This window comes from Armigeres subalbatus, chromosome 2, assembly GCF_024139115.2.
Source record: "Armigeres subalbatus isolate Guangzhou_Male chromosome 2, GZ_Asu_2, whole genome shotgun sequence".
Taxonomy (NCBI): Eukaryota; Metazoa; Arthropoda; class Insecta; order Diptera; family Culicidae; genus Armigeres; species Armigeres subalbatus.
This window is the reverse complement of record NC_085140.1, coordinates 21917318-21943645: the sequence shown is the minus strand read 5'-3', so window position 1 is coordinate 21943645 and position 26328 is coordinate 21917318. Positions and strand designations below refer to the sequence as shown.

Below are 26328 nucleotides of genomic sequence, written 5' to 3'. Positions count from 1 at the left end.
TAGAAAATGAAAAATCATAGTTTTGGTTTATAAGCCGTAAACATATGTTACGCGAGATATGATAGAGGCACTTTAACGTTTCGTGTCTCAGGTTATACTAAGGACACACCTGTGGTACTTGTACCATGGTACAAGAGGACGAGAAAATTATTCCAAGACTATCTTTAATAAAGACAATAATCAGTACGGAACTCATTTCAAGATTCTTGTACCATGGTACTTGTACCACCAGTGTGTCATTAGTATTATGCGTGAAACACTAATCGAAACGTCATCATGTTTCCGTTGTGTTCCATTTCTGTGACGTTCAGGAAATTTGTGAATAGCAGTGTTGCCATTGAGTTTTTATTTTAGAAAATAGTAAATAAATAATATTATGTCAAGCTGAGGATATGTATCGGTGAAATCTCGCTTAACTTTGCAGAAGGACCTAAGTAACATTTTTTTCATGGATTAATTTGAGTACTGCAATCAAAATCTTTCATACACTAATAAAAATCCACACATTTTTATTGGCAAAAATCTAAAGAAATTTACAAATAAATTTTATGTGTGCGTAAATAACCACCCGCTAATGGGAAAATCCACATCCATATTCAATATCAGTTCCGAACTGCATATGGTAGGGGTTCTGCCAAAACGCACCAAGCTGCTTTTTAACTGTGACTTTTTATATTTTATTCGTAAAACGAAAACGAAAATCATTTCATATAAATTCATATATTATATATATATTATATATTCATATATTATGTACGTTTGTTGTAGGATATCCTTAGTTATGGGGTTGAGGAATATCTGGTACGATTTGTGATCAATTAAATCTGCTAAACCAAAGCTTGGACAGAAAAATGGGTGATTTTTTGTTGGCGCTTGATGCGATTTGGCTGAACCCCGGCCATATGATACCTAGATATTTTTTTGGAAAATATACAAAAAAAAAATGAGATGAGCTTCCAAATATGAACCTCAGAACTTTTTCCGTATCAACATCAATCAGGTATTAATTACAATTTGTCTAGAATTTATTATAAGCAGTGTGTCATTAGTATAAAATGATCTTCCTATGCTATAGACGAATCCAAGTAAAAATAAGAAGAAGACTCACGACGTTATTAACTTTGATAGATCCTACAGCACAGCATAGGAGGATCATTTTAAAATGCTTATAATAAATTCTAGACAAAGTGTAATTAAAATCTGATTGATGTACGATACGAAAAAAGTTCTGAATTGGGTTGTTTAGCTCAGAAAAATATCGAGTTTTTTGCAGTTTAATATAAAGAGCATGCTTTTCTGATCTCCGACATATTTTTATTTTGTTTGTAAACCTTACATTTTTATACAGCAAACAATAAGCCATTTCAATCGATAGAATGACACTAACATTCATAGAATGACAGTTAGCCCATGCAGCATAAGAACAAATTTTTAGTTCCATATAAATTTAAAATGCAAATTAAAAATAGTTCCGGGGCTCCACAAATTCTGAATAATTGGGGTTAGGCTCAGTTTTTTATGCAGAATAAGAATATGTTAAAACATATATACCCCTAAACAACCCAATTACATATTTAGAAGCTTACCTCAATTTTTTGTATATTTTCCAAAAATGTATCTATCATACAGTTCGGAACTTTTTCCGTATCAATCAATCAGATTTTAATTACATTTTGCCTAGAATTTATCATAACCATTTTAAAATTATCTTCCTATGCTGTGCTGTAGGATCTGTCAAAGTTAACATCGTCGTGTATGTTCTTATTTTTACTTGGTTTCGTTCCTTGATATTTTCGAACATTTTGTGTTTCTTTTTGCTTTATCTGACGAAAAGTTGAGGAATTACTTCGAGAATGGCAACATTGCCGTAGTACCCGAGGCGGGTGAGACGAAATTCTCCTCTCCAGCCGAGAACATAAGAAAGAACATCCGAAACCGATCGTCTGTTCAGTTCAGTTCACTTCGACCATTCGTGAGCTTCGGTTGTAATAAATTGTTTTCGTTGCTTGAAGTGTTGAAAATTAGCAGTTATCACTGCAAGTGCTTTGTGTTGCTGCAAACTTTAATCTATAACTAGTCAGTGTCGCGTTTTTTTCGGTCGATTGTCCGTGCCATCTAACGACAAGCATCCATCAAGAAAAGCGTTGTTTTGGTCGCGCGCCATACGACGACAACGGAGACGAAGTTATATAAAAGTTGAATCGACTGCCTTATTTTTGTGTCCGTGGATTGTGTGATTGTGGTGCTTTGGCTGCAGTTTTCCTCCGAAGTTTGCCAGAAGCAGTGTCTTGTTTGTTTCCTTCCAATCTTACCCTTCCGTCGCTATCATGGCTGATAAGGTAAAAGTGTGCATCGTAGGATCCGGAAACTGGTAAATAATTTTTGATTCAGAATATTGGGTTACTGGTACAAATATGCGTTTTATTTCGGAATAAGCTAGTCTATATAAAATGTCTCAAGGAAGGACATTAGTCATTCAGGATATAAGTTACGTAAACTGTGTTGTGCATAATGGCAAGTGGGTATATAATGGTGAATTGTGATGCCAAAATAAAAGGATACTCACAATAATGCCTTTGTGATAGGCAACAATCGAAAACAATATAAAATAGGTATTCAGTTAGGTGTATCACACGTTTTGAAAATTACAATTAAAGTTTATTGAGTAAAAAACGATGCTTTTTGTGTCACAATTTATCATCATATTTTAATCTAGGATTATGATGGCCAAAAAACTTTGTTTTGCTTCGAGTAAGATTATCTTCCTTGGCCCGATAATAAGTGTATACTGCCGTGAATCGCATATTTGTCCCATATGCATAGGAAACCCAGCAAAGATGGGACAGATATGCGATTCACGGCAGTATACTACTAACCGGTTATCGTTCCCAATAAAAAATTACAATTTTAAACAATCTTATGTTGTATGAAAAGCCATGAAAAAACATATCAAATGACAATTTTAAATTTAATTGATTTTAAATTATTCAAAAATGAGGAGTTGTCTTAAACTCGAACATTTTCAAGGTTTTACGCCACTGACATGAATAAGAACTATACCGGGACTAAAAAACTTACTGTACCTAACGATGTAGCTTTTTATTAGGGGTTAGGCTGACTCATTTGCCAGAAGATGGACTAGAAATGTTTTGAAAGTTTTATTAATTTTGATAATTAATTTACAAGCTAAATGGCAATGATTGATAATTAAACAGTAGTACTCTTCTACGAAAAAAATAATTGTATACCACTTGTAACACGTAGCTCCTTCTCGAGCTATGTTACTAGATAAAACCTTCATACTAGAAATAACAAATGGATAGTTTCAGGAAATATGGGTATTATTTTTTTTAAATATACGATCAGAAGAAACCGTGAAACCATTGTCGATTTGTTAAAACCAGCAAGTTTGTAGAGGTCAGTAGGGTGTAGGATAGGAGGTTTTTTTCGTTGGATTTTCAACCGATAACTACGAGCGCATGTATGTCACGATTAAAAAGATCGTTGGTTAGCTTGTCGTATCTGTTTGTACTCGTGGATATGTATTTCGAAAAATTCAGCTTGCGATCCAGGATAGCACCGACGTATTGAACATCATGCGAATGCGACCATGTAATTAGTTGACCATTGGCTTTGATCTCACCCTGAGGTTGGTTTCGAGGGCTTCATCTTCTGATGGGAAAAAATTTTGGTGAAAAAGATGAGTTTTGTTGGCGTTGATCTTGATCTTCCATTTCCGGTGGTACGATTAGAGGGATTGCTGTGCTTGTTGCAGTTTCTCCAGCACAACTGCGACATTACGATGCAATACTAGGTAGCCAGTGGAATAAGCAAACAGATAGTACCTACCCAACATCGTGCATCATTTTCATATCTGCATTAAACTGAATATTTTGTAGAGGATTAGACTAAGTATTTCTCTGTGAGGTACGCCGTTCTCTGATGTTTTGCCGTCAGCTACATGGATCGATCGTTAAGGGGAGTCCGGAACTCCGGGATGAACCACTGCGTCCATTTTATTGAACTTTTGTAATATACCCGTGTCATTTGTCTAGAGCATGTCTCTTTGCTCCATTTCTATTGAGAAGAAATAAAGTAGTCGTATTTTTTCAGATATTTCTCAAACTTAATATAAGGCCTTTTTTAGATTGAGGTACCCTCCGAGAAATAGCTTGTACCAGCTCTCAAATGCGCGCCCATCAATCATTTTCGGCATCAACAATAAGTGGGATAATACTGCATTGACCATGCATCGGTACTGAAGTTCGAGCATATTTTTGTTTCTTCTTATGAGTTCCGAATGGATTAATGAACATGCAAAATTTGCCGCTATGAAACTAGTAGATAGCGCCACCGTAAACCAGTTCCTTCAAAACCTCTCGCATGTTAACCTACATATACCGTACCGACTTTGTTTTGATGCGGTGAGAGCAAAATGAGTTACCTAAAATAATCCATTCGTTGTTGTACAGAGATCTGATTTCATTGCGTTTGGCATTTCGGAATCTCATCTTTACACAGAGCTTAAATTAGTCAAAGAGTTCATCAGATCCACGAAATTCGTATCTGCTTCTTTCCTAATTAGTCAGCGCTCTGGAGCTTGGAGATTCATGCCGTCGGCTTTGAAACCAGTCTAAGATTGAGTTACGTTTTTATAATTCTACCCAACAATACAGGCTCCGTTAACTGCCTGGCTAATTGTATCCCCCCCAGGCCATTTATTCCCTCGACACGGGTCGCCTGACACCTTGGAATTCGGGATTAGAAACGTCAGCTTCAGTATTGTACCGAGCCTGGCGATATGACCGGATTTACACCGTTACGCACCACTTCAGAGTATCGATATCCCAGCGTAACGGCCGTAATACCTGGCATACGGTAGAGTGACCCCTCTTTGAACCAATTTTTAATTTAAGTGAATATCAATCTTTCCATTAGCTTACTGATCGTTGGAAAAGGTTAATCGGTCGATGGTTTAAATAAAGTGTAGTATCTTTATTTGGTTTAGGTATTGCAATTATAACATGCTTCAAAAGGGTACAAAATTTGTAAGTTTTCAAACATGCCGAAAAAGCTTTAGCGAGAAAAATTATACCGAGGAAGATTGCTTAGCAATACGTTCCATATCTGGTCGTAAACTGGAGATTTTTTTAGTTTACAAAAAATGAATAATTTTTCTACTTCTTTTGGGCGAACAAGACATAAATTATTGTCTGGTTGCACTGAATCCGCTGGATCCAATGTTCTAATCCACTGGACGCCACTGTAGTGTTGTAAATAATAGCTTTTATACTAATCTTTAAGCTATATGAACATTACTGTTAAATTAAAAAAACAACAAAATTACCAATGTACACACTTGAATCATGCTACAGATTTTGTTGAATTTTGCCGAAATTTACCGAAATGTCAACAGCAGGGGCGACTAATCATCTTACGAGGGCCAGCGAGGGACAAGCTAAATTGTGCACAATGATTCACAGGAAATTTTGGTGGAATCGTCCTTCGGAAATTTAAAGGGTTGGTCAGGCCCTGTAAGCCAGATTTAAAAAACCAGCAAGGATTAATCAGCGAGAGAATACGGATCGAAACAATCGGCGAAGACCACTGTGACAAAAAGTGACTAGCGATTGGAAACTCGGTTCGTGGAACTGCACATCTTTCAATGTGCTCAAGGACCGAGAGATTCGACATCGTAGCTGCCCAAGACCCGACGTCAAAATTATCATGGGAGATTTAAACGCCCAGGTTGGCGAAGAGGAGGAATCGATCTACTATTGGAAAGTTCAGCGCCCACCGGCATAAAACCGAAATTTACTGTAGAGATAATGCAAAATAACGGAATAAAAAGTTAACAACAAAATTGTCTTCTTTTTTGTTGCTGACAAAAATGTTCGGACCTTTGTCATTATTATCTCCGACAAAAACATCGTCGTTGATTCTCTTTGTCGCTTGTTTCGCATGCGCATCCAAGAAAAATTGATTCCCTGGTCAGGACATATCGTGGGGCTAACATCGACTCTGACCACTATCTGGTGATGGTTAAACTGCACCCAAAACGATCCGTCATCAACAATGTTCGGTACAGACGGCCGCCGCGGTACGACCTAGAGCGACTGAAGCAACCTGATGCCGCCACTATATACGCGCAGCATCTCGAGGCAGCGTTGCCGGAAAAGGGTGAGCTTGATGGGGCCCCTCTAGAGGACTAGTGGAATAAAGTTAAAGCAGCCATTAACGACGCATCGGAGAACAACGTCGCCCGTCGGGTATGTGGGATGAAGTCGACGGAACGATTGGTTCGACCAAGAGTGTAGTTTGATTCTGGAGGAGAAGGACACGGCGCAGGCGGTCGCGCTGCAGCAAAATACCCGGCAGAACGTGGAACGTTATAGACGAAAGCGGGGACAACAGACTCGCCTTTTTCAAGAGAAGAAACCTGCCTGGAAAAAGCGGAGTGGGAGGAGTTGGAACAGCTGTGTCACTCTCAAGAAACATGCAAGTTTTATCAGAAGCTCAACGCATCTCGCAGATTGATAGACGAACGTGTGGTGAGCGAAAGGTGGAAGCAGCACTACGAGGAACTCTTAAATTGCGCTGAGCGTACGAGCAAAGAAAGTCAAGTCAGCGGAGGAGATGGCTACGTCAGTTCAGTGGACAATGGAAGCCAACCAGCCCCCACCTTGAGGGAAATTAAGGATGCCATCCAACAGCTAAAGACCAATAAATTAGTTGGTTAGGATGGTATCGGGGCTCATCATGATGTGCCCGGCAAACCTGGCCACTTGCCTGCACTAACTGATTATAAGAATCTGGGAAACTGAACAGCTATCGGAGGAGTGGAAAGAAGGGGTCATATGCCCCATCTACAAGAAAGACGACAAGTTGGAGTGTGAGAACTTTCCAGCAATAACCATTCTCAATGCCGCCTACAAAGTGATATCCCAGATTATCTTCCGTCGTCTGTCACCAATAGTGGATGAGTTCGTGCGAAATCATCAAGCCGGCTTCTTTACTGTACGAAAAATCCTCAAAAAATGCCGTGAATACCAGGCGATTTTAGGCGTAGAGCTATGGAAAATTTAGACGATATCAGCTTTCTTGGGAAGCTTACCATGATGATCAAACCAACAGTGGATGGTGTGCAAAACTGTGTGCAGATTTCGGACGAATACTCCAAATGGTTTGCGCTAGAAGGTTTCATGCAGAGACCCGGGTGTAACAGCCGGGGTACGATTTTCAACAGATCCAGTCAATTTATTTGTTTCGCGGATAACATGGACATTGTCGGCCGAACATTTGCAAAGGTGGCAGAGCTGTACACCTGCCTGAAACATGAAGCAACAAAAGTTGCGCTGGTGGCGAATGCATCGAAGATGAAGTACATGCTAGTGGGTGGAACCGAGCGCGACAGGGTCTGTCTGGGGAGCAGTGTTACGATAGACGGGGATACTTTCGAAGTGGTTGATGAATTCGTCTATCTTGGATCGTTTCTAACGGCTGATAATAATGTTAGTCGTGCAATACGAAGGGGCATCATCAGTATCATACATCTAAACAGATAACACTGAATCAACAATCTGACGCCACAGTATACGGTTCGATGCCGCATCTCTCCATCCTCGAATGCGCCCCACGCTCCCCAACTAGTTTTGCACCTGGTCAGCCCACCTCGCTCGCTGCGCTCCACGCCGTCTCGTACCTGCCGGATCGGAAGCGAATACCATCTTTGCAGGATTTCTGTCATGACTCCAGAAAAAACTGCGGTCAAAAAAGATTCACCACCGCACCAAATGTGTCATGTACAAGACGCTGGAGACCGGTAGTCCTCTACGGAAACATGGACAATGATCGAGGAGGACTTGCAAGCACTCGGAGTATTCGAGAGACGGGTGGTTAGGACCATCTTTGGCGGCAAACCCAGTATCCAGAAGGTAGCTAAAGCCGGGAGTGTACGATGGGCAGGGCATATTGCAAGAATGCCGGACAGCAAAACTGCAAAGATGGTGTTCGCTTCCGAACCGGCAGGTACGAGATGGCGTGGAGCGATGCGAGCGAGGTGGGCAGACCGGGTGCAAAACAACTTTCGAGGATGGAGAGATGCGGCCTCGAATCGTGTATTGTGGCGTCAAATTGTTTATTCAGTGTTATCTGTTTAAATGTAAACTATATAAATGAATAACTTCGCTAGTAGATGGGAATAACGAGGGGGGGGGGTGCGTATTCTCAGTATAAAATGTAAACAAACGGACATAAATTCTATATGAAATCCAAGATGGCTGGCTTGGGGACATTGGCATATCAGATCACCCCCCATTAAAGGCATCCTGCATTACTGTACCAGCTATTTCATGTTTGTAAGAAAGAAAGCATTTCTCACTTTCCATGAATTCATCGACCGGAACGCCTCGATCAAACCAAAACTATCCGAAAATATGCAACAGCTGATCGAGAAAAAAACGAAGTAATTTCTGCCATTTCAGCAACACAAACTAACATTGACATCAAGTTACTCAATATGACATAAGGTACAGTGGGGTAAGTGGGTAAATGGGGTAAGTGAAAAAACGCAAGTATTTCACTGATGAAGCACAGAATTATTCAATTTCACTTCACAATCATACAAGGCCATTCAAATCAATGCGTTGAATAAGTGAAACATGAAATAATGAACCATTTCAACATGCGAGAGTAAAAGTTTATTAACCTTTCAAGTTTATCTTTTGCACAAGTTGTTTGCGTGTCAATAAATACAAATATTTTTTTATGTTGGTTTCCATAACACATTCAATTAGTGCATTGATAAGTTGGTTTTCTTTGTAGTTTTGAATTCCAGCCACAAAAATATTGATATGAACATCAAAAATTTTGAAAAAAATATTTTATTTCTCTGCCTGTTTTTTACCTTGGGTGGGGCAAGTGAAAATTTTCCGACACTGAATGCATTTCTCTATTTTCCAAACACAAATAATTCTATTAGGCGTATATAAACAAATGATACTAATTCGAACTCAGAGGCGTCGCGTCCGCATGTGCAACCTGTGCACTGCACATGTGGCAATTTTATCCCCAACACTTAAACTTTCGATAGATTTCATGTCTTTCTAATCCAAACATATATTTGAATTATGTGCATTTGATAGATGTTTCATGCAAATTTGACTATTAGATATATAAACGGAAAATATGAATGATTTTTTTATAGGCGGCATGTGATGTGAGGCAACCTAATGCTGCGATGGGGGCGCGTTATATTTTTCTTTACGATACCGAAACGACCCTCCGACACCACATGTTGTATCAACACGGAACTTTCAGCCGAGAACGCTTTGTCATGCATCATACACGCATTATTTTGTATGTGTGGATCATCTGCTCTAACCGCAATCGGCGATGTATAGGTAGTCAAAGCGTTCTACGCTGGCAATGCACAGTTTGGTGCCTATCGAGAACCGCTTCAAACAGCGCATGCGCGATTCGGTGAAGAGAGAGCGATCGGAAAGAGAATAGTAAAGCGCGCTCATTTCTGCTCCCTCAAAGCGTTCCATGACGAAAATTCCGCTTTGAATAAGCACCGCGAAGCAAAAGCGCTTTTGATATTTGATTGGGATGGCCCGTTTTCATATCCATTAATCCTGGCGACAATGTACTGTCCGATAATACTAGCGCGACATTAGCTCAATTTAAACAGAAATTGTCATCTGCTAATAATCGTTTGCAATAAAGTCTGTTTACAAATACGCTTGTTATATTCAACATTTAAATATCCGACAATATTAACATAATGTAAACAGACATTTCATCTTCTGATGAAAATCTATATTGTCGTCGAATTAGCAAATATGAAACGGGCAACATTTTCAAAGAAATTTATTTCTGAAGGTTTTTTTTTCGAGAAATCTAATATATTTAGTTGGCGAATGTCAATGGTCAAAACAAATTTATGAGCTATTATCCATGCTGATGGGCTGCAAACTGTTCGAAATCTGCCCAGTTCAGATTATTGATCAAAGAAATAAATTGTAAATAGAATAATTATTAATTGAAAGGAGTTAAGGCTATGAACTTCATTGTTCTCTTTATTGTACAGACTTTATTTTTCTGATATGACATGCTATTACATGCTAATTTATTATTAGTAACTTTGCATGATTGACATATTCAAATTTCCTTTTGTCTATTTAAAACTTCGTCTCATTTGCAAAATGACTCAAATTAGAATTGAAAGTCAGCTCAATAATTTCCGATATGTCTTATATGCCACATTGGAAACGATTCTGATGACAGTAATTTTTAATTTTACGTACTATCACTTTTAAGCTTAGTTTAGTTTGAGTTAATTCAGAAAATAAGAAGTAGCTAAGAACCAGTTAGATGCAACAAAATAAGCAAACATGTTGAAAAATGACTCGTTTATCATTTCTGGTCCCTTTTATGTGTTTTTCTCGATTTATTAAAATAGTGCACAGGTTGAAGAATTGGTCACGCGACGCCTCTGTTCGAACTCATTCGAAGGCTTTTGGTTATTACAGTGATACGTGGTAATACTAAATCAGGAACCCAAAGTGCCAAGCGTGTCAGTGTTTTAAATAATCCATGTTTATATAGCTATATATTTATATAAGGTACAGTGGGGCAAGTGGGTAAAGGAAATCGTATATTTCATGTTCATCAAGTCATAAAAGTTGAAGATAATATGGAAATTGACCATATTTATGACATAACGAATCATCTATCCAATCTTTATATGCCTGCGAACAAGATCTTTGAAAAATATTTTTAGGATACAAAATATTTGGAAAACAAAAAAATCGGTTTCAATTTTTCACTTGCCCCACATGTGGGGTAAGTGAAAAAATGATTTTAAAAGAGGATTTTTCAATATAAGAACACATTTTCTGTTCATGTATTTCATGCAAATGATAACTATACTGAATAGAGCATTACTGTGATCTGTTAAGGTGCTTTTTGACACTTTATGAGAGTCAAAGGGCATTAGAGTGCCTCCATTAAATGATTTTTATATTTTTATGTTTTCTTTACTTGAATTTTTTGAGATCTAATATCTCATCTCCATTTGTGTCTAACACTACTTTCTATTTCAAGTTTATAGTAAGATAATGAACCTTGGCGATAATGCAGAGAAATTATCTTTGAAATATTCATCAAACCTGGAATCATATTCTGTTTCATGAACAATCCACTTATGATTTCAGTAGAAGAGTCTACATTACCAAATAAATAAATTTTACAAATTTCAACTAAATAAATCATAATAGTTGATATATTTGCAATAGTTATGATTATTGTATTTAAGCTATATAAATATATAGCTATATAAACATGGATTATTTAAAACACTGACACGCTTGGCACTTTGGGTTCCTGATTTAGTATTACCACGTATCACTGTAATAACCAAAAGCCTTCGAATGAGTTCGAATTGGTATCATTTGTTTATATACGAATTATTTGTGTTTGGAAAAATAGAGAAATGCATTCAGTGTCGGAAAATTTTCACTTGCCCCACCCATGGTAAAAAACAGGCAAAGAAATAAAATATTTTTTTCAAAATTTATGATGTTCATATCAATATTTTTGTGGCTGGAATTCAAAACTACAAAGAAAACCAACTTATCAATGCACTAATTGAATGTGTTATGGAAACCAACATAAAAAAAATATTTGTATTTATTGACACGCAAACAACTTGTGCAAAAGATAAACTTGAAAGGTTGATAAACTTTTACTCTCGCATGTTGAAATGGTTCATTATTTCATGTTTCACTTATTCAACGCATTGATTTGAATGGCCTTGTATGATTGTGAAGTGAAATTGAATAATTATGTGCTTCATCAGTGAAATACTTGCGTTTTTTCACTTACCCCATTTACCCACTTACCCCACTGTACCTTAGCTTAAATACAATAATCATAACTATTGCAAATATATCAACTATTATGATTTATTTAGTTGAAATTTGTAAAATTTATTTATTTGGTAATGTAGACTCTTCTACTGAAATCATAAGTGGATTGTTCATGAAACAGAATATGATTCCAGGTTTGATGAATATTTCAAAGATAATTTCTCTGCATTATCGCCAAGGTTCATTATCTCACTATAAACTAGAAATAGAAAGTAGTGTTAGACACAAATGGAGATGAGATATTAGATCTCAAAAAATTCAAGTAAAGAAAACATAAAAATATAAAAATCATTTATTGGAGGCACTCTAGCGCCCTTTGACTCTCATAAAGTGTCAAAAAGCACCTTAACAGGTCACAGTTATGCTCTATTCAGTATAGTTATCATTTGCATGAAATACATGAACAGAAAATGTGTTCTTATATTGAAAAATCCTCTTTTAAAATCATTTTTCACTTACCCCACATGTGGGGCAAGTGAAAAATTGAAACCGAATTTTTGGTTTGCCAAATATTTTGTATCCTAAAAATAGTTTTCAAAGATCTTGTTCGCAGGCATATAAAGATTGGATAGATGATTCGTTATGTCATAAATATGATCAATTTCAATATTATCTTCAACTTTTATGACTTGATGAACATGAAATATACGATTTCCTTTACCCACTTGCCCCACTGTACCTTAATATAGCTTGCAAATGAAGACTTTTTTATTTTGTAATAACTATTATAGTTCTGCCGATCTGCAAATTTCTATTCATACGATTTTGGGTATATCTTGAAAATATTCAACAATTTTATGGAATAATTCAAGTCACGAAAAACGAAGAATTTAAGGACTTGCCTTACACCACAAGGCATGGAACGCCTTTTCGAAATGACTTAATTATTGATCAAAATTACTTCAAAATTGAACACAAAACAATAGGAATATGGGTTCTTGATTAATCAATCTAATTTGACTGAAAATATATAAAGCTCTTTTAGTGGAATGTATTCAACCATCTAAGACGAGTTAAGTACTCTCCATTTAATTCCACCAATTATTTTCGATATCTTTGCAGATACGTATTTCGACCACAACTGTGTGCAAAGATATCGAAAATAATTGGTGGAATTAACTCGTCTTAGACGGCTAATTTGACTACTTATATATGCTGCGATTGATTGTAAGATCATCGCCAACAAAATATAAATGTTGGACTTCTAAGACAATATGTGGATTATATGCAGAAACGGACCAGCCACCGAAAGAAAAACGTTCACAAAACAGCTTGTGTTTACATCATATTATTTCGAAAACAACAGCAAAAAAATGTCTCCGTTGTGAAAAAGATGTGAGGCAGACGTAGCGTAAAAATATACTGACCTAAAATGATTTTCTCAATCGTGCGACGGTTAGCTAACTTTAGCGCGAAGTAGCGAGTGTGGTCGGTGGTTGATGATGCATCGACCGACACACGCCGTGAAAAGCGCATAGAATCACTTGTTCGACGGGACCTTGGACTTTGCTTGGGTATGAAAGACACTTTTATTCGTCCTTGAAAATATTGCTTAGGCTTGGCAAAACGGCACGAAAAGTTGTTCTCCTGCGCATAATTGCCTATGCTAGTTATAATACGGATGTATCGATGTGTTTTATATGACAAGTATGGAATATAGAACACGTTTTTGTCCATTACGAATTCAAGTCCAATGTGAATTATAGTTTTTTTTGTAGATATCTGGGCATTTGGTGCACCAATTATAACTCTAGGACTCAATTAATTTTAAGTAGGGACATGGCAGGTATTGCCGTCCATCTTCGTAGGGACTAAAACCAACAAAAGCAACTCCCATTTATTAGAATTCTGCTATAGCAGTAGGTTTTTTCTAAGCTTACGATTTGGTACTAATCCGTTGACAAAAAAGTGTCTCTTTTATTAGTTTTCGTGGCTATGGCGAAGAGCCGAAAATGCCTGCCTGCCTTAGGTGCATTTAGTTTAGTTTGGTTGCTTTCAACATCCGTGCAGCCTGCTTCTAAAGAGAAGATCATTTTCATAAATATATAAATAACTTGTCCCAACACTAACAACCTTTTCAATTTTTCCTAATTTCCATTGCAGGGGTTCGGCCATCGCCAAAATTGTCGGCGTCAACGCCAAGAGGCTGCCGAACTTCGAGGACCAGGTCACCATGTACGTGTTCGAGGAAATGATTGAAGGAAAGAAACTCACCGAAATCATCAACACCACACACGAGAACGTCAAGTACCTGCCTGGACACAAACTACCAGAGAATGTCGTAAGTAACCCGGGAAGAATTTTTTTCCAATTTTTTTGATTTTTCAAGTACTTTGACTGCAATGTCATTGATTTTACGATGGATGGATGGTGCACCACCATTGAAGTGTGTTTGTTGGTTTACGTCTACTGCATTCTCTTCCACAACCGTCTGATGGGGGCTGTCTATTTATAACGATATAATGCACTTGATCGGCCGCCAAGATCGAAGCTCTCGAAATGTGGTCGATCGGTCCTTGGAGAAAGGGAAGAACTTTGAACTTCGTTTGACAATTGCCCGTGAACGTTGTTTCGTAATAGTTGGGATGTTAACAAAAATTATCGTTTAGCTAGTTTTCGAGAAGATAAATATGAATGAAAAAAGCATTTGAGCGGACGTGCAAATAGTGAAATTGTTTCACGCGCGCATAAAATAGAAACAATCTCAGTCACTTGTAAAGATTCATTAGTGGGCGTTGTACATGTTGTATGGCTGCTTGCTTTCGTGTTGTTATAGCTCATCACTTGTCGCACAGAGTTGATTAGCATTTATCTTATCAATATGCTTTCAACACCACATGCTCAACTTACTGTTGATGAGTGGTCTCCGCAAAACAGGGGGCAAACTCAAATCGAAATAATACCGCCACTATCGTTAAGTGCTGGGAGCTTGTGTTTACTCTATGCTTGAGTGTAGTAACAATTGATTATTTCATGTTTGCGACAACCTACGTTGAAATATTGTGCTCAGTTGATTGGGTGAATGTCTACGATTATACTTTTTTTTTTGGAAACTCTGTCTGGTGCGACGCGTGGAGAGGCAAAGTTCACACCGGTAATCGTTTATTTTCGGGTTCCTAGATAACGAGCTCGAACCATACACTTTGGAACTAAGCCTTATTGCCGGTGCAATTGCTTTATTTTGCATCGAAAGGGGCTGATAACTAAATATAATTTGAACGCAATATAGGATAGGACAGAGGTTCCCAAACATTTGGACATGCAGAATCCCATATTGCTTGCGACCCACCAGTTACCAAATGCATTGATTTTGTGAAATTAGATAAAAATGAGTTCGCGTTAGATTTGACAAATCATAATAAATTGCTTTTTATCCCATCATTGTATTTGTCAAAATTTCGTCAATTTTTTCAATTGGATGTGAATTCGATTTGGATGGGATTTGAATTGAATTTGGGTTGGATTTGGATTGGATTTAAAATTTAATCAGATTGGATTTGAATTGTATTTCGATGTGATTAGAATTAGATTTGGATTGGGGTTGAATTAGATTTGGATTGAGTTTAAATAGATTTGGATTTGATTTAGATTGGATTTGAATCAGTGATGGGAAATGTCAAAAAAATGTCATGGCATTGCTATTACTAATTTTCTAATAACTTTTTCCAAAAGTCATTTACAATTAGGATTTTTTGATTAAAATGTAGTACTTAAAGGGTCCTAGAACTTTGTCAAACAGATCATTGTTCTAAATACAAAGTGTGAGCCATGATGGCGAGATTAAAAAAATGTCATGGAATGTCATGACATTAATGTCATTTGACACTAATTCGGCTCTCACGCCGCCAATATCATATTTAGAGAAATTGGCTGTAAGAAAAAGTTTTCGGGTCCTTTGAGGGCTACATGTTTAAAAGAAAAACTGATTTAGATGTATGGAACGCAACTGGTAGCTTAATGTGCAAAAGCAAAGCCAATATGTTAAACAAAATTGTTGTTCAGTATTATGATATTATAGCTTGCAGGTTGTGGTTTTCCAATAATCTAAAAGTCTGATTCATACGTTTGATACGCGGACTCCACGGCCGTGCGGTTAGCGTCTAAGCGCTTTTGCGAGCTATGCAGTGTGGTGGGTTCGATTCCCGCCCTAGTAGGGTGATTTTTTTTCGAAAAGCGGAAAATTTTCCAGTTGTCCACTGGGTGTTGCGTAAGTGTCCTATCCATCGTCTAAATGCTAGTTTCAGTATGTGCGACCTCTGGCCGAAGATGGTGATCTTTTCTTTTTTTATAATCCAACTGTTGTCCTTTCAAACAGTCGTCTTAAAAATAATATTTATCAAAAATTTCGCAGATTCTGAGAAATGATACCTATATGGAAGACATATGTAAATTAGTACTGCTAGTCGTGCGGTAAGATACGTGGCTGAAGGTAAAAATTACCTAAACAAAGTATTTAAAAAAAATAAATGAAGATATCTGATCCAACCGGTAATTCCGCTTTGACTACTAATTTAGTTATTATGCATCCCTAGATAAACACTCAGATCGTGATTATCTCAATCAGCCTCCACGGTGCCCCGGTAGACCGTTATTATAAAATAAAAATGTCCATCAAAACCAAGTACAGGGCTCGATTCCTGTGGTAATTCTGCACCTCTGGACTATTTTTTAAAAAAAATCCCTATGAGGAATCTCGAGAAATGTTGATTTGAAGTTTTAAATTAAGAAATTTCAAAAGAATCTATATTTTAATTCAATAATATACCCAAAGGTATCAAAGCCGTCCAAAAAGTGGTCCAAGTTGTTTTCAACCAGTTTGCATTTGTTGCCTTTATTACAATTATAATTTTTTACAACTGATTAAGCTCACCAAACTGACTTAGGTATGTTTTTTGTATGGCTTGAAGCCGTCTATCTCCAAGAATGCTACCTCTCGTTCAGAGCCATTCATGAATTCACGTGCAGGCTGCAGATTCTTTGTTGAATGCCATTCAGATTAAAGTTGTATTTTTTTATTGTATTCACAAATGTATTCGAGCATCAGAAGAAAAGATTGGAGTACGGAAAAAAATTATGAAAAAAACCAACAGCTTAAAGATTTGTTTAAAGTAGTGTAGTGGTTTAGCATTATATAACAGGTTAGATCTTCGGCAGATGCTGTAACAATTGAATTGATGTAGCTTTATCATATTCTGAGATTTCCCCGCAAAAGGATCATCGGACTGGTAATGACTCCAAAGATGGGGGTAAGGAAAAGCTACGATTTTCAAGAGTGAGCTCGGCATATAGAATAAGATCTCGAGAACCAAGGAAAACAACAGGAAAAATGCGCGAGAGAAAGAAAAAAATTACAAGCTTTTGGGTTTTCGGTTACGACGCAGATAAAATATTCAATTTTTGAACTTTTATAAACACTTTAATAAAGAAACAAAATGAACCTTTGCTTATCTCCGTCACTACACATCTAGTTCGGAATTGTTAATACGATTTTAAAGTTGCTCGAAAATTGCCATGTTGAGTAAATTTATGGGTGAACCAAGTACAGATGAGGCATCAACAAATTGCATAGAGTTCACTAGAGTCCCGATCTTTCGGATTACGTCATTACTCTGCTTAAACATCAACAATTTTCTATTTAATATTTCAATCAGCAGGTTCTGATTCTGAATGATTTCAAAAAAGTGTACGCAAGATACAGCTCTTTGAAACTCGAGCATGGTTTCGAGGAAGCAATGGATGGCTTTGCTAGCAGCTAGACAAAGCCGCAGCTTCCATTCACGTCAAAGTATCATATCTTGAATTATCATGTTTCAGAGTTCTGTAGAGGTACCGGAATAGGTTTTGGCTTACATATCAAACATGCTTTTTCTAGTCCGTTGATTAGAACTTTGACGAGATTTGGCAGCAAAGATCGGTTAATAAGTGCTGTGATCGAGTAAAACAGCTTCTAACTACTATTATTCTACACGAACTCTAGTCTTACTTCTCTTCATTATGAACATAAACACTAAATTAAAATTAATTTTTACCTTTTACCCAACATTGATAGCAACACTTATACTAAACTCGAGCAAGTTAGCCAAACAAAAACATACTTAAGTCAGTTTGGTAAGATAAGTCAGTTGTAAATATTTATAGTTTTAATAACGGCAACGCGTGCTTTGGGCCATTTTTGGCGTTGAGCAAGATAATGGTGTGTGGCGGTGAAGGATGAAACAAGAGCTCGCCCAGCTCTACGACGAAGCCAGTACCCAGAAGGTAGCTGAAGCTGGAAGGGTACGAAGGGCAAGGCATATTTCAAGAATGCCGGACAGCAACCCTGCAAAGCTGGTGGTTACTTCCGACCGGCAGGTACAAGAAGAATTGAAGGACATCTTTCTAGGTGGATGTATCAGGGTTTTTGGTAATATTTTTGGATTCTTATATGGATTCCTTTGAAATTTCTTAACTAAAAACTTCAAATCAAGATTTCTCGAGATTTCTCCTAGGGATTTTTTTAAAAATTGGTCCAGAGGTGCAGAATTACCACAGGAATCGAGTCCTGTACTTGGTTTTGATGGACATTTTTATTCTATAATAACGGTCTATCGGGGCACCATGGCCTCCGTTCAATTGCGCCGGAGCGCGCCCATTTACTGTACACACGGCGGCTTTTCAGCCATGGCAACCCCATTCGGCGGCTTATTAAATGCAACAGTTCAGACTCGCACCATGTGTAAAAGCTTATTGGCGCGCTGCTGCGCAATCTTTGCTTGCGCGTTATCACCGTGAAGAGCTGAGCGTTTAAGAAGAGCGCGACAATATATTCCGAAAAACTTTGTAGCATGTAGTAACTACAGTCAAAACTCCATGAGTCGATGTTCTTATCGATCGATTCTTATCGATCGATTATTATTTATATATGTTCTTATTATCGATTCTTATCGATATCGACTCATGAAAATAATGAAAAAGAATTATTGATATTATAAGAGAAGGTAATAATTATTCATATTAATGTTTATGAGTTTAATAATGAAAATAACACGAAATTATAAATGCATATTAGCATAATATTCCTAAAGAAGGAAGAATTGTCAATTAAAATTTTTTTTTTTCAAATGACAAACTTCAAAAAGTAGTAGTAGACTTCAAAAATGCCCCCAACAGAAAAGATGAATTAAGCGAATCTCAAAGATACATTATTCAAATAAATTTACGGATTTTTTTAGAATTTTGCTGGATCATTATAGGGGGACAGACGGCTTTGGCAGGTTTTGTTCTATTATTGGCAGGGGGGTTTTTGTCGACCAAATTTTATGAAATATGGTCACAATATTCTTTGATATGCAAAGAATGCTTAGGCCAAATTTGAGCCTAGTCAGTCATAAAAAACCCCCCTGCCAATAATAGAACAAAACCTGCCAAAGCCGTCATTCTCCCTACTGAAATAAATATAAAAAATATTAAAGGAAATTTTCTGAAATTTGTAAATAGTAGTATGTTGTAAAGCATTTTCCGGCAGCCTTTCAGACGCACCTTGTGGTTGTCCAAACCAGCGGTCTTGCTGACGCGTTTTGTGATTTTTCAAACCACGAAATATTCTCTGGCAGTCTTTCAGGGTGTTTTGTGATTTGTCTTTGAATTTTTAGAATCGCCTTGTAGTTTTCCAAACCAAAACCATTTTCCGACTGTCTTCCTAAACAAAAACAGTTTTTTCCAGTGGTCTTCCAGACGCACCATGTGGTTTTCCAAACAACAAAGGTGTCATTCAAAAATGATGTCACAGGTTTTAGGGGGGAGGCAGTCTACGATTTTGTGACAGTGCATGTACTAGGTATACAAAAAAGCGTGACAGAGGGAGGGGGAGGGGTCTAGAAATCCCGTCACAAAGATCTGACAATAAAATGCTACGTTTTGACAGCGCAAGTGAATTGCACAACTCAGTTGAATTCAATTAACTTGCCAAAAGTTGAACATGTTCAACTTTCTTTTCGTTCAAGTTAACCCTTTCCCGCCCACGACTTTTTTCAAAGATTTCAATAGGAAGGAATCATCTTTGAGAAAAATGCTAGAACAAAAGTTATTTGGCATAGCCAAAATTAGTGGAAAGCGAAAAAAAAAGTTTTTGATTGTAAATAAATAGTTAATTGATTGTTTTCAATAATTTCACTATTTATACTCAAAATTGATTACATTTCCAGTCTAATGGAACCATAAAAATGTGTCCAATATTCCTTTTTGTTGTTGAAACAATTCGATGAAGGTTAGAAGGTGCAAAATTTGATGGTGCACCACAGACACCATAGGCGGGAGAGGGTTAATTGAATTATGCTACGTTTAGACAAGGCAAGTGAATTGAGCAAGTCGCTTGAATTGAACGCGAACTGAACGTGTAAACACCTTAATTCAATTCACTTGAACGAAAAGAAAGTTGAACATGTTCAACTTTTGGCAAGTCAATTGAATTCAACTGAGTTGTTCAATTCACTTGCCCTGTCAAAACGTAGCATTAAGGTGTTAGAATGTTCAGTTCGCGTTCAATTCAAGCGACTTGCTCAATTCACTTGCCTTGTCTAAACGTAGCATAAGAAGCCGATTCATGGCTTGCTGCTCCCCGATTGAAACGCTGAGGTGTGAATCTATAAACACACGCTGAAAGTAACTTACGCAAACTCCACAGTTCTAATACCTTTGGATGTAAGCCAGAAGCTATGTGTCCTTATCCAGAAGAAGAACGTTACCGGATAAAAATTGTTCCGTTTCGCGAATTGAGAGGCAGTTTTCTGTTCCTTACAATTCACACGACTAGATACATGTTATGGCCCAGCTAGTATGGTGAGCGCAGCGGCGTGTTTTGACAGAAAATACAAGCGTTAACTGTCAAAACTCGCCGCTGACTGGGCCATCATTCTGGCATGCCCTTTGATATTGTTTCGCACCGCATTGATTCCACCAAACTATTGTCTTGTTTAAATTTTTACACTCCTACTCGGCAATTGAGAAATCGAAACTTGTTTGCCACCTGTCATCATCGAACAAATTATGCAAAATTTAGTCCAATGAATCAAATGATGTCTGTTTACAATCAGTATTATGAAGCAATTGATTTAGCCATGCCTCGTATGAGCCTAAGAAAATATTTTAGGAACATTAGTTACAATAGAACATAGTTATAAGTTTTTTAATGTAGTCTACATTATGTTTGACGAAATAAATAAATAAATAAGTTTACGCGGTTAGTGCGGTTAGAAGTTTTTGTGCAAATCCTGGTGAAGGTTGTTGCGAAGGAACTTCGCGCTACTCGAAAGGATCCAAATGATGGGGTAGTGTTCGGTCGGAATCGGTCCAAAGGAAGACTATTTTTCTGTTGCAGTCTTGTGGTCAGCTCAAAACTGTAATATCGAGTTTTTTTTTATTATTTTTGGTTATTGAAATAAGCATACACACATACAAGAAATAGTTTCCTTGTTTTCCGCAATATCTGAAGGATACTATCAATATTGCAACAGAACTTCCGGCGTTAATCCTATTACAAATTTATTTAATTTTTTTCGTTTTTAACTTTGTTTCTTTTCTTTTACTTACTGTCTCATCAGAACCTGTTATAATCACTTTTCTCCTATTGACACATCTTGCTTCTCCACTGACAACACATCTTCGTATTATGCATTTTTCATACTTTCGAAGATATTTTTTCCAAACTCTCCACTCTTCAAAATACAGATCGTAATCCTGCCAATTTCAACTTTCACTGGTCCGATTTTAAATACGCTGCGCTCACTGTTCACGATTGGGTGAACGTATTGAGTGAGTACTACTATTTCTAACACCGCCGAGTTGATAACTCCACACCGGAATACACTTCTGCTGGTTCTCACATCCGCCTGCCGCACTTTACCATCTGCCGCTTCGATTATCTTCTCCACAACTCCTTGGATCCAGGCCATCCGATTCTGCCCATCAACCAAGAAAACGAGGTAACCAGCGTTTAACGGCCTTCGCTCTTTATAGCACTTTGTTCGCCGGTTGATACCCGGCAGATACTCCTTGTACCATCGCTTCCACATTCTGTACTGTGCTAAGTACTGCGAAGCCCGGTACACATCCCGCAACGCATCCGCCAACTGAAAGGATCCAACCATCTGCAGGTCTTCCACAACGATCGCCCCGCGCAGAAAGTGGTTTGGGGTAGCCCATCTAACTCCTGCGACATGTAGATGAGAGGACGGGTATTTATCATGTCCTCTGCCCATCATCGAAAAACGTCTCCTTTACCAATCGTACCATTATTTCCCAGACACCGCTCATATGGGGGGTTCCGAGAAGGTTGAAGTTCCACTTCGTGGAAGAAAACACCGAATCGCCATCAGGCATAAACATCTATGACAGGCTATGTACTACCTCTAGGTGGACCGCTCGAACTGCCAAACAGGTGAACAGCGCCACCCACTGCTTCTCCCTCTGACGGCTGACCGTGACCGTAATTGGTTAAAGGTAGACTACGCCGACCGCACTAAATGGGGTTAACTGCACCGGTAGCGGAGCCGTCAGCGGGGCTTACGGTAGACACCGATGTACCTTGCACTAGACACATTCAGCAACCACCTTCCGGATCGCTGCACGAAGCTTCAGAATGTGGAACCTTTTGTCGCAGTTCGTTGAACACCGTCTGGCATGGCCAAACGCTTTGGATGAGAAGCTCCTTTATCTTGTGGTTCCTTGGCTACTTTTTATCATACGGCATGTATTCAGCTTGGTTCAGTCGCCCGTCTACTCGCATTACTTCCGCTTCAACAGCAATTAAGGCTGCATCGTATTTTTCACAAAACTGTTCTGCAACGTATGCTGGTCGTCCGGGAAACCTTCTCTCTGCTGGACCGACTTCACCGCTGCCTTGATTATGTTCCGACACCCATCAGAAATCTTCAACGTCGAGATAGGCCCTCCCCGGAACGTTCGGTACCGGCCTCGTAAGGACTGTTCAGTTTATTGAGAGGACACTTTTACATGACGATATAAAACAGACAGATTGGTCATTTTAATGGAGTTTGGTTCATCGTATATTATAATACACTGTCAATCAACTGTAATTTTTGAAAAGATATAACACGGTTTAAATCCAACAAAATGGCCCCTTTTGTCGAAGCTTCTCGAACTTCGAGTTAACATAAGTTTCCAAACAGAATTTCTTATAAGCAAAATTGTTTGCAGTTTGCAAAATAAATGTAAATCGGCATGTTTACAAAATCATCATGAAGATCGGAAAGAAACACACTATCAATGATTTGTCGATATTCAGAAACAATAGAGCCTGTGGCAGCCCGAAAACGGAATATGTAGGAAACGGTTGGAGCTGTTGAAAATTCAATAAATTGAAATTTTAATAATTATTGCAAATTTCTTAGTAAGAATTTTTTCGTTGATAATTGGATTTCATTTCTATAAGGTCAGATAATGTATTCAGCGCCAATCTGCCACGTTTGTACCTTTAAGTACCTCACCGATCTTGAACGCTGCTTGTTTATATTTATGGTGATCCGATCTTTACCCGGCTGAGCAGAACTGCCGACGAACAGTAAGCGCCTTTGCCGTTGTCAACAGTTTTGAACCGAGTACCGCCGCCATCAGTTCAGTTTTTTTTTGGAAAATTCTTTAGATTTTTGTCAATAAAAATGTGTAAATTTTTATTAGTGTACACGTTATGGTTTTCTCAACTCGTGCCCTTGAACAATTATCTATAAAAGCACGTGACTTCCAAGATGGCCGATTTGTGGCTTTGTTGTATAATTACCTCAACGCCTTCTCTGTGCTCGGTGGAGAAAGAAAATATGTCCTACTTCGGGTTCCATATTATACCCAGCACTCTCTCGTTGCCAAACTTCTTGTCCTGGTTAAAATGAACCGACTGGTCTGCTTTCTGCTCTCCGAGGCAACTTTGAAGCAACTTTGACGTCATTCGAATAGACGTATTCCACTTCTTCTGTTCGGCGGATTGCCTCGTCCTGCGTGTTGACACTATCGTAGTTATCAGTGCTTCTTGACGAATATTTCACGGATGCCGATTGGGGAAACGAGTTAGACTCGAGACAATAAATCATCAATTAACTAATAGGAATTTCGACGGCTATGCATTAAACTGCGATAATAAAAGTGCTACCGCTATAATAGGGGACAGTGGGGCAAAATCGACATATGGGGCAAGGCAGCCAACGTTGATTATGACTTAATTTACCATTATTTTTACATTATTATTACGATGGATGGTTAACAATAAAGCTATGTCCATTTAGAATCCGGAATTATAGAATTATCTGTATTTCGGTAACGGATTGACGTACAAATAAGGTTTATACATCAAAATAAGGGTAATTCACTGTACTTTAAGGAAAAATTATTGATACAAATAATTTCTTCTTGTTTCTAGTGAAAATTCATACCTTCTTCTTCATTCCTCTCATCAAAAGTTGCACACCTCCGGAGTCAACTTCCTTGACACATTTGTTCCACATTTTGGTCATCTGAGTCGCGTCCCGAGCTGTTTTTCCACTTTTTCCACTTTTCTTAAGCTTCCGCTTCATTACTGCCCAAAATGTCCCGATGGGCCGGAGCTGTGGGCAGTTGCGTGGATTTATGTTTTTATCGATGAAATCTTCGTAATTATAGCGGTACCACTGGATGACTTCCCGGCTGTAGTGGCAACTCGCCAAATCTGGCCAAAACTTCACGGGACCTTTATGGGCTTTATGGAAGGTCGACCGCGGTTTTTGAGACATTCCTCCTTATACAGCTTCGAGTCCATCGTCTTATTCGTCACAAACACTTAGGTCTTTGCCCCACAGCTGCATATCCCTTGCCAAAATCATCCGTTTTTTTGCAAGTTTGTTCAAAAATCAAACTTAAACTTCGCAGGAGCTACTCCTCGTGCCGTCACCATGTAGAATTTTTGGCTAGGAAGCTGTCCGAAATCCATTTCGACGTAGGTTCCATCGTCGAAGAGCAGGATTATCAACGTGGGTGTGCAGACTTTTTTCTCTCCTTGCGGCTTCCATCTGGAATAATTTTTGACACGCTGCACGAAACTTCGTGAAATTTATACCACAGCAAGTGGGTGCCTAGGTAGACAAACCGCTGTAAAAGAATTCTTGCAGCGGTCACTTTCCGTGCCGCTGCAATACAATAAATGATTCCGGATTCTAAATGGACATGACTTTAATGCAAATGGGTTATAAAACTGAAAAACGCACTCTGGCAACCTTACTTGTTCTTGAAGTATTGATATTATTGATTGGTGTGGTTAAAATTCGAATTTTCTTATAATGTTGTGGTGTGGTTGCATAATTTAATGGTTTATTATTATTATTATTTTTTATTTACCAGGGTTTTTACTTAACAATGGCTTATCTACAACAATGATTTGAGGAGATTTACAGTTATTATGATCGATAGCATATAAAACTTTGGATATACGTCATCTAGGGGTGGTATTACCAACTGTAATAGAGACAAGGTCACCTCCAAGATTAAGAATCGCCTAATGCTTAAATGCTATGCTTTTACAAGATATTTATATTTTTTTAACCAGCGCTTTTTGATACTTATGTCAAAGACAAGGTATTACAAAGGTTATCGCTTAGAGTGGCGAACTTACCCCACTTTCCCCTACCTCGATTTTGATTATTTTTATTTATTATTTATTTATTCAGACTAAGGCCGAAGTGGCCTGTGCGGTATATAAGAGTCTTCTCCATTCGGCTCGGTCCATGGCTACACGTCGCCAACCACGCAGTCTACGGAGGGTCCGCAAGTCATCTTCCACCTGATCGATCCACCTTGCCCGCTGCGCACCTCGCCTTCTTGTGCCCGTCGGATCATTGTCGAGAACCATTTTCACCGGGTTACTGTCCGACATTCTGACTACGTGCCCGGCCCACCGCAGTCGTCCGATTTTCGCGGTGTGATCGATGGATGGTTCTCACAACAGCTGATGCAACTCGTGATTCATTCGCCTCCTCCACGTACCGTCCGCCATCTGCACCCCACCATAGATGGTACGCAGCACTTTCCTTTCGAAAACTCCAAGTGCAGTCACCAGTGAGCCCGAGTAAACAAATTCTTCTACCACCTCGATGTCGTCACCACCGATGCAAACTCGCGGTGGGTGGCTCACATTGTCGTCTCTTGAACCTCTTCCTATCATGTACTTTGTCTTCGACGTGTTGATGACTTGTCCGATCCGCTTGGCTTCCCTCTTCAGTCTGATGTAGGCTTCCTCCATCTTCTTAAAGTTACGTGCCATAATATCTATGTCGTCGGCGAAGGCAAATAGCTGGACGGACTTATTGAAAATTGTACCACTCGTGTTAATCCCTGCTCTTCGTATTACCCCTTCCAAAGCGATGATGAACAGCAGACACGA

The 26328-nt window shown here is 38.3% G+C and overlaps 1 protein-coding gene across 5 annotated transcripts in view; it reads left to right on the top strand.

The window, feature by feature from the left end:
* Positions 1 to 1953: 1953 nt before the first annotated feature.
* Positions 1954 to 26328, top strand: part of LOC134218157 (glycerol-3-phosphate dehydrogenase [NAD(+)], cytoplasmic) — a 50751-nt gene continuing 26376 nt past the window's right edge. For all 5 annotated transcript variants that reach the window (XR_009981269.1, XR_009981268.1, XM_062697052.1 and 2 more), the window contains exons 1-2: positions 1954 to 2371; positions 14034 to 14211. Coding sequence is in view for 3 of the 5 variants with exons in the window: in XM_062697052.1 (XP_062553036.1) it covers positions 2328 to 2371; positions 14034 to 14211 (222 nt within the window). In the remaining 2 variants the exon portion in view is untranslated. The remainder of the gene's footprint in view (positions 2372 to 14033; positions 14212 to 26328) is intronic.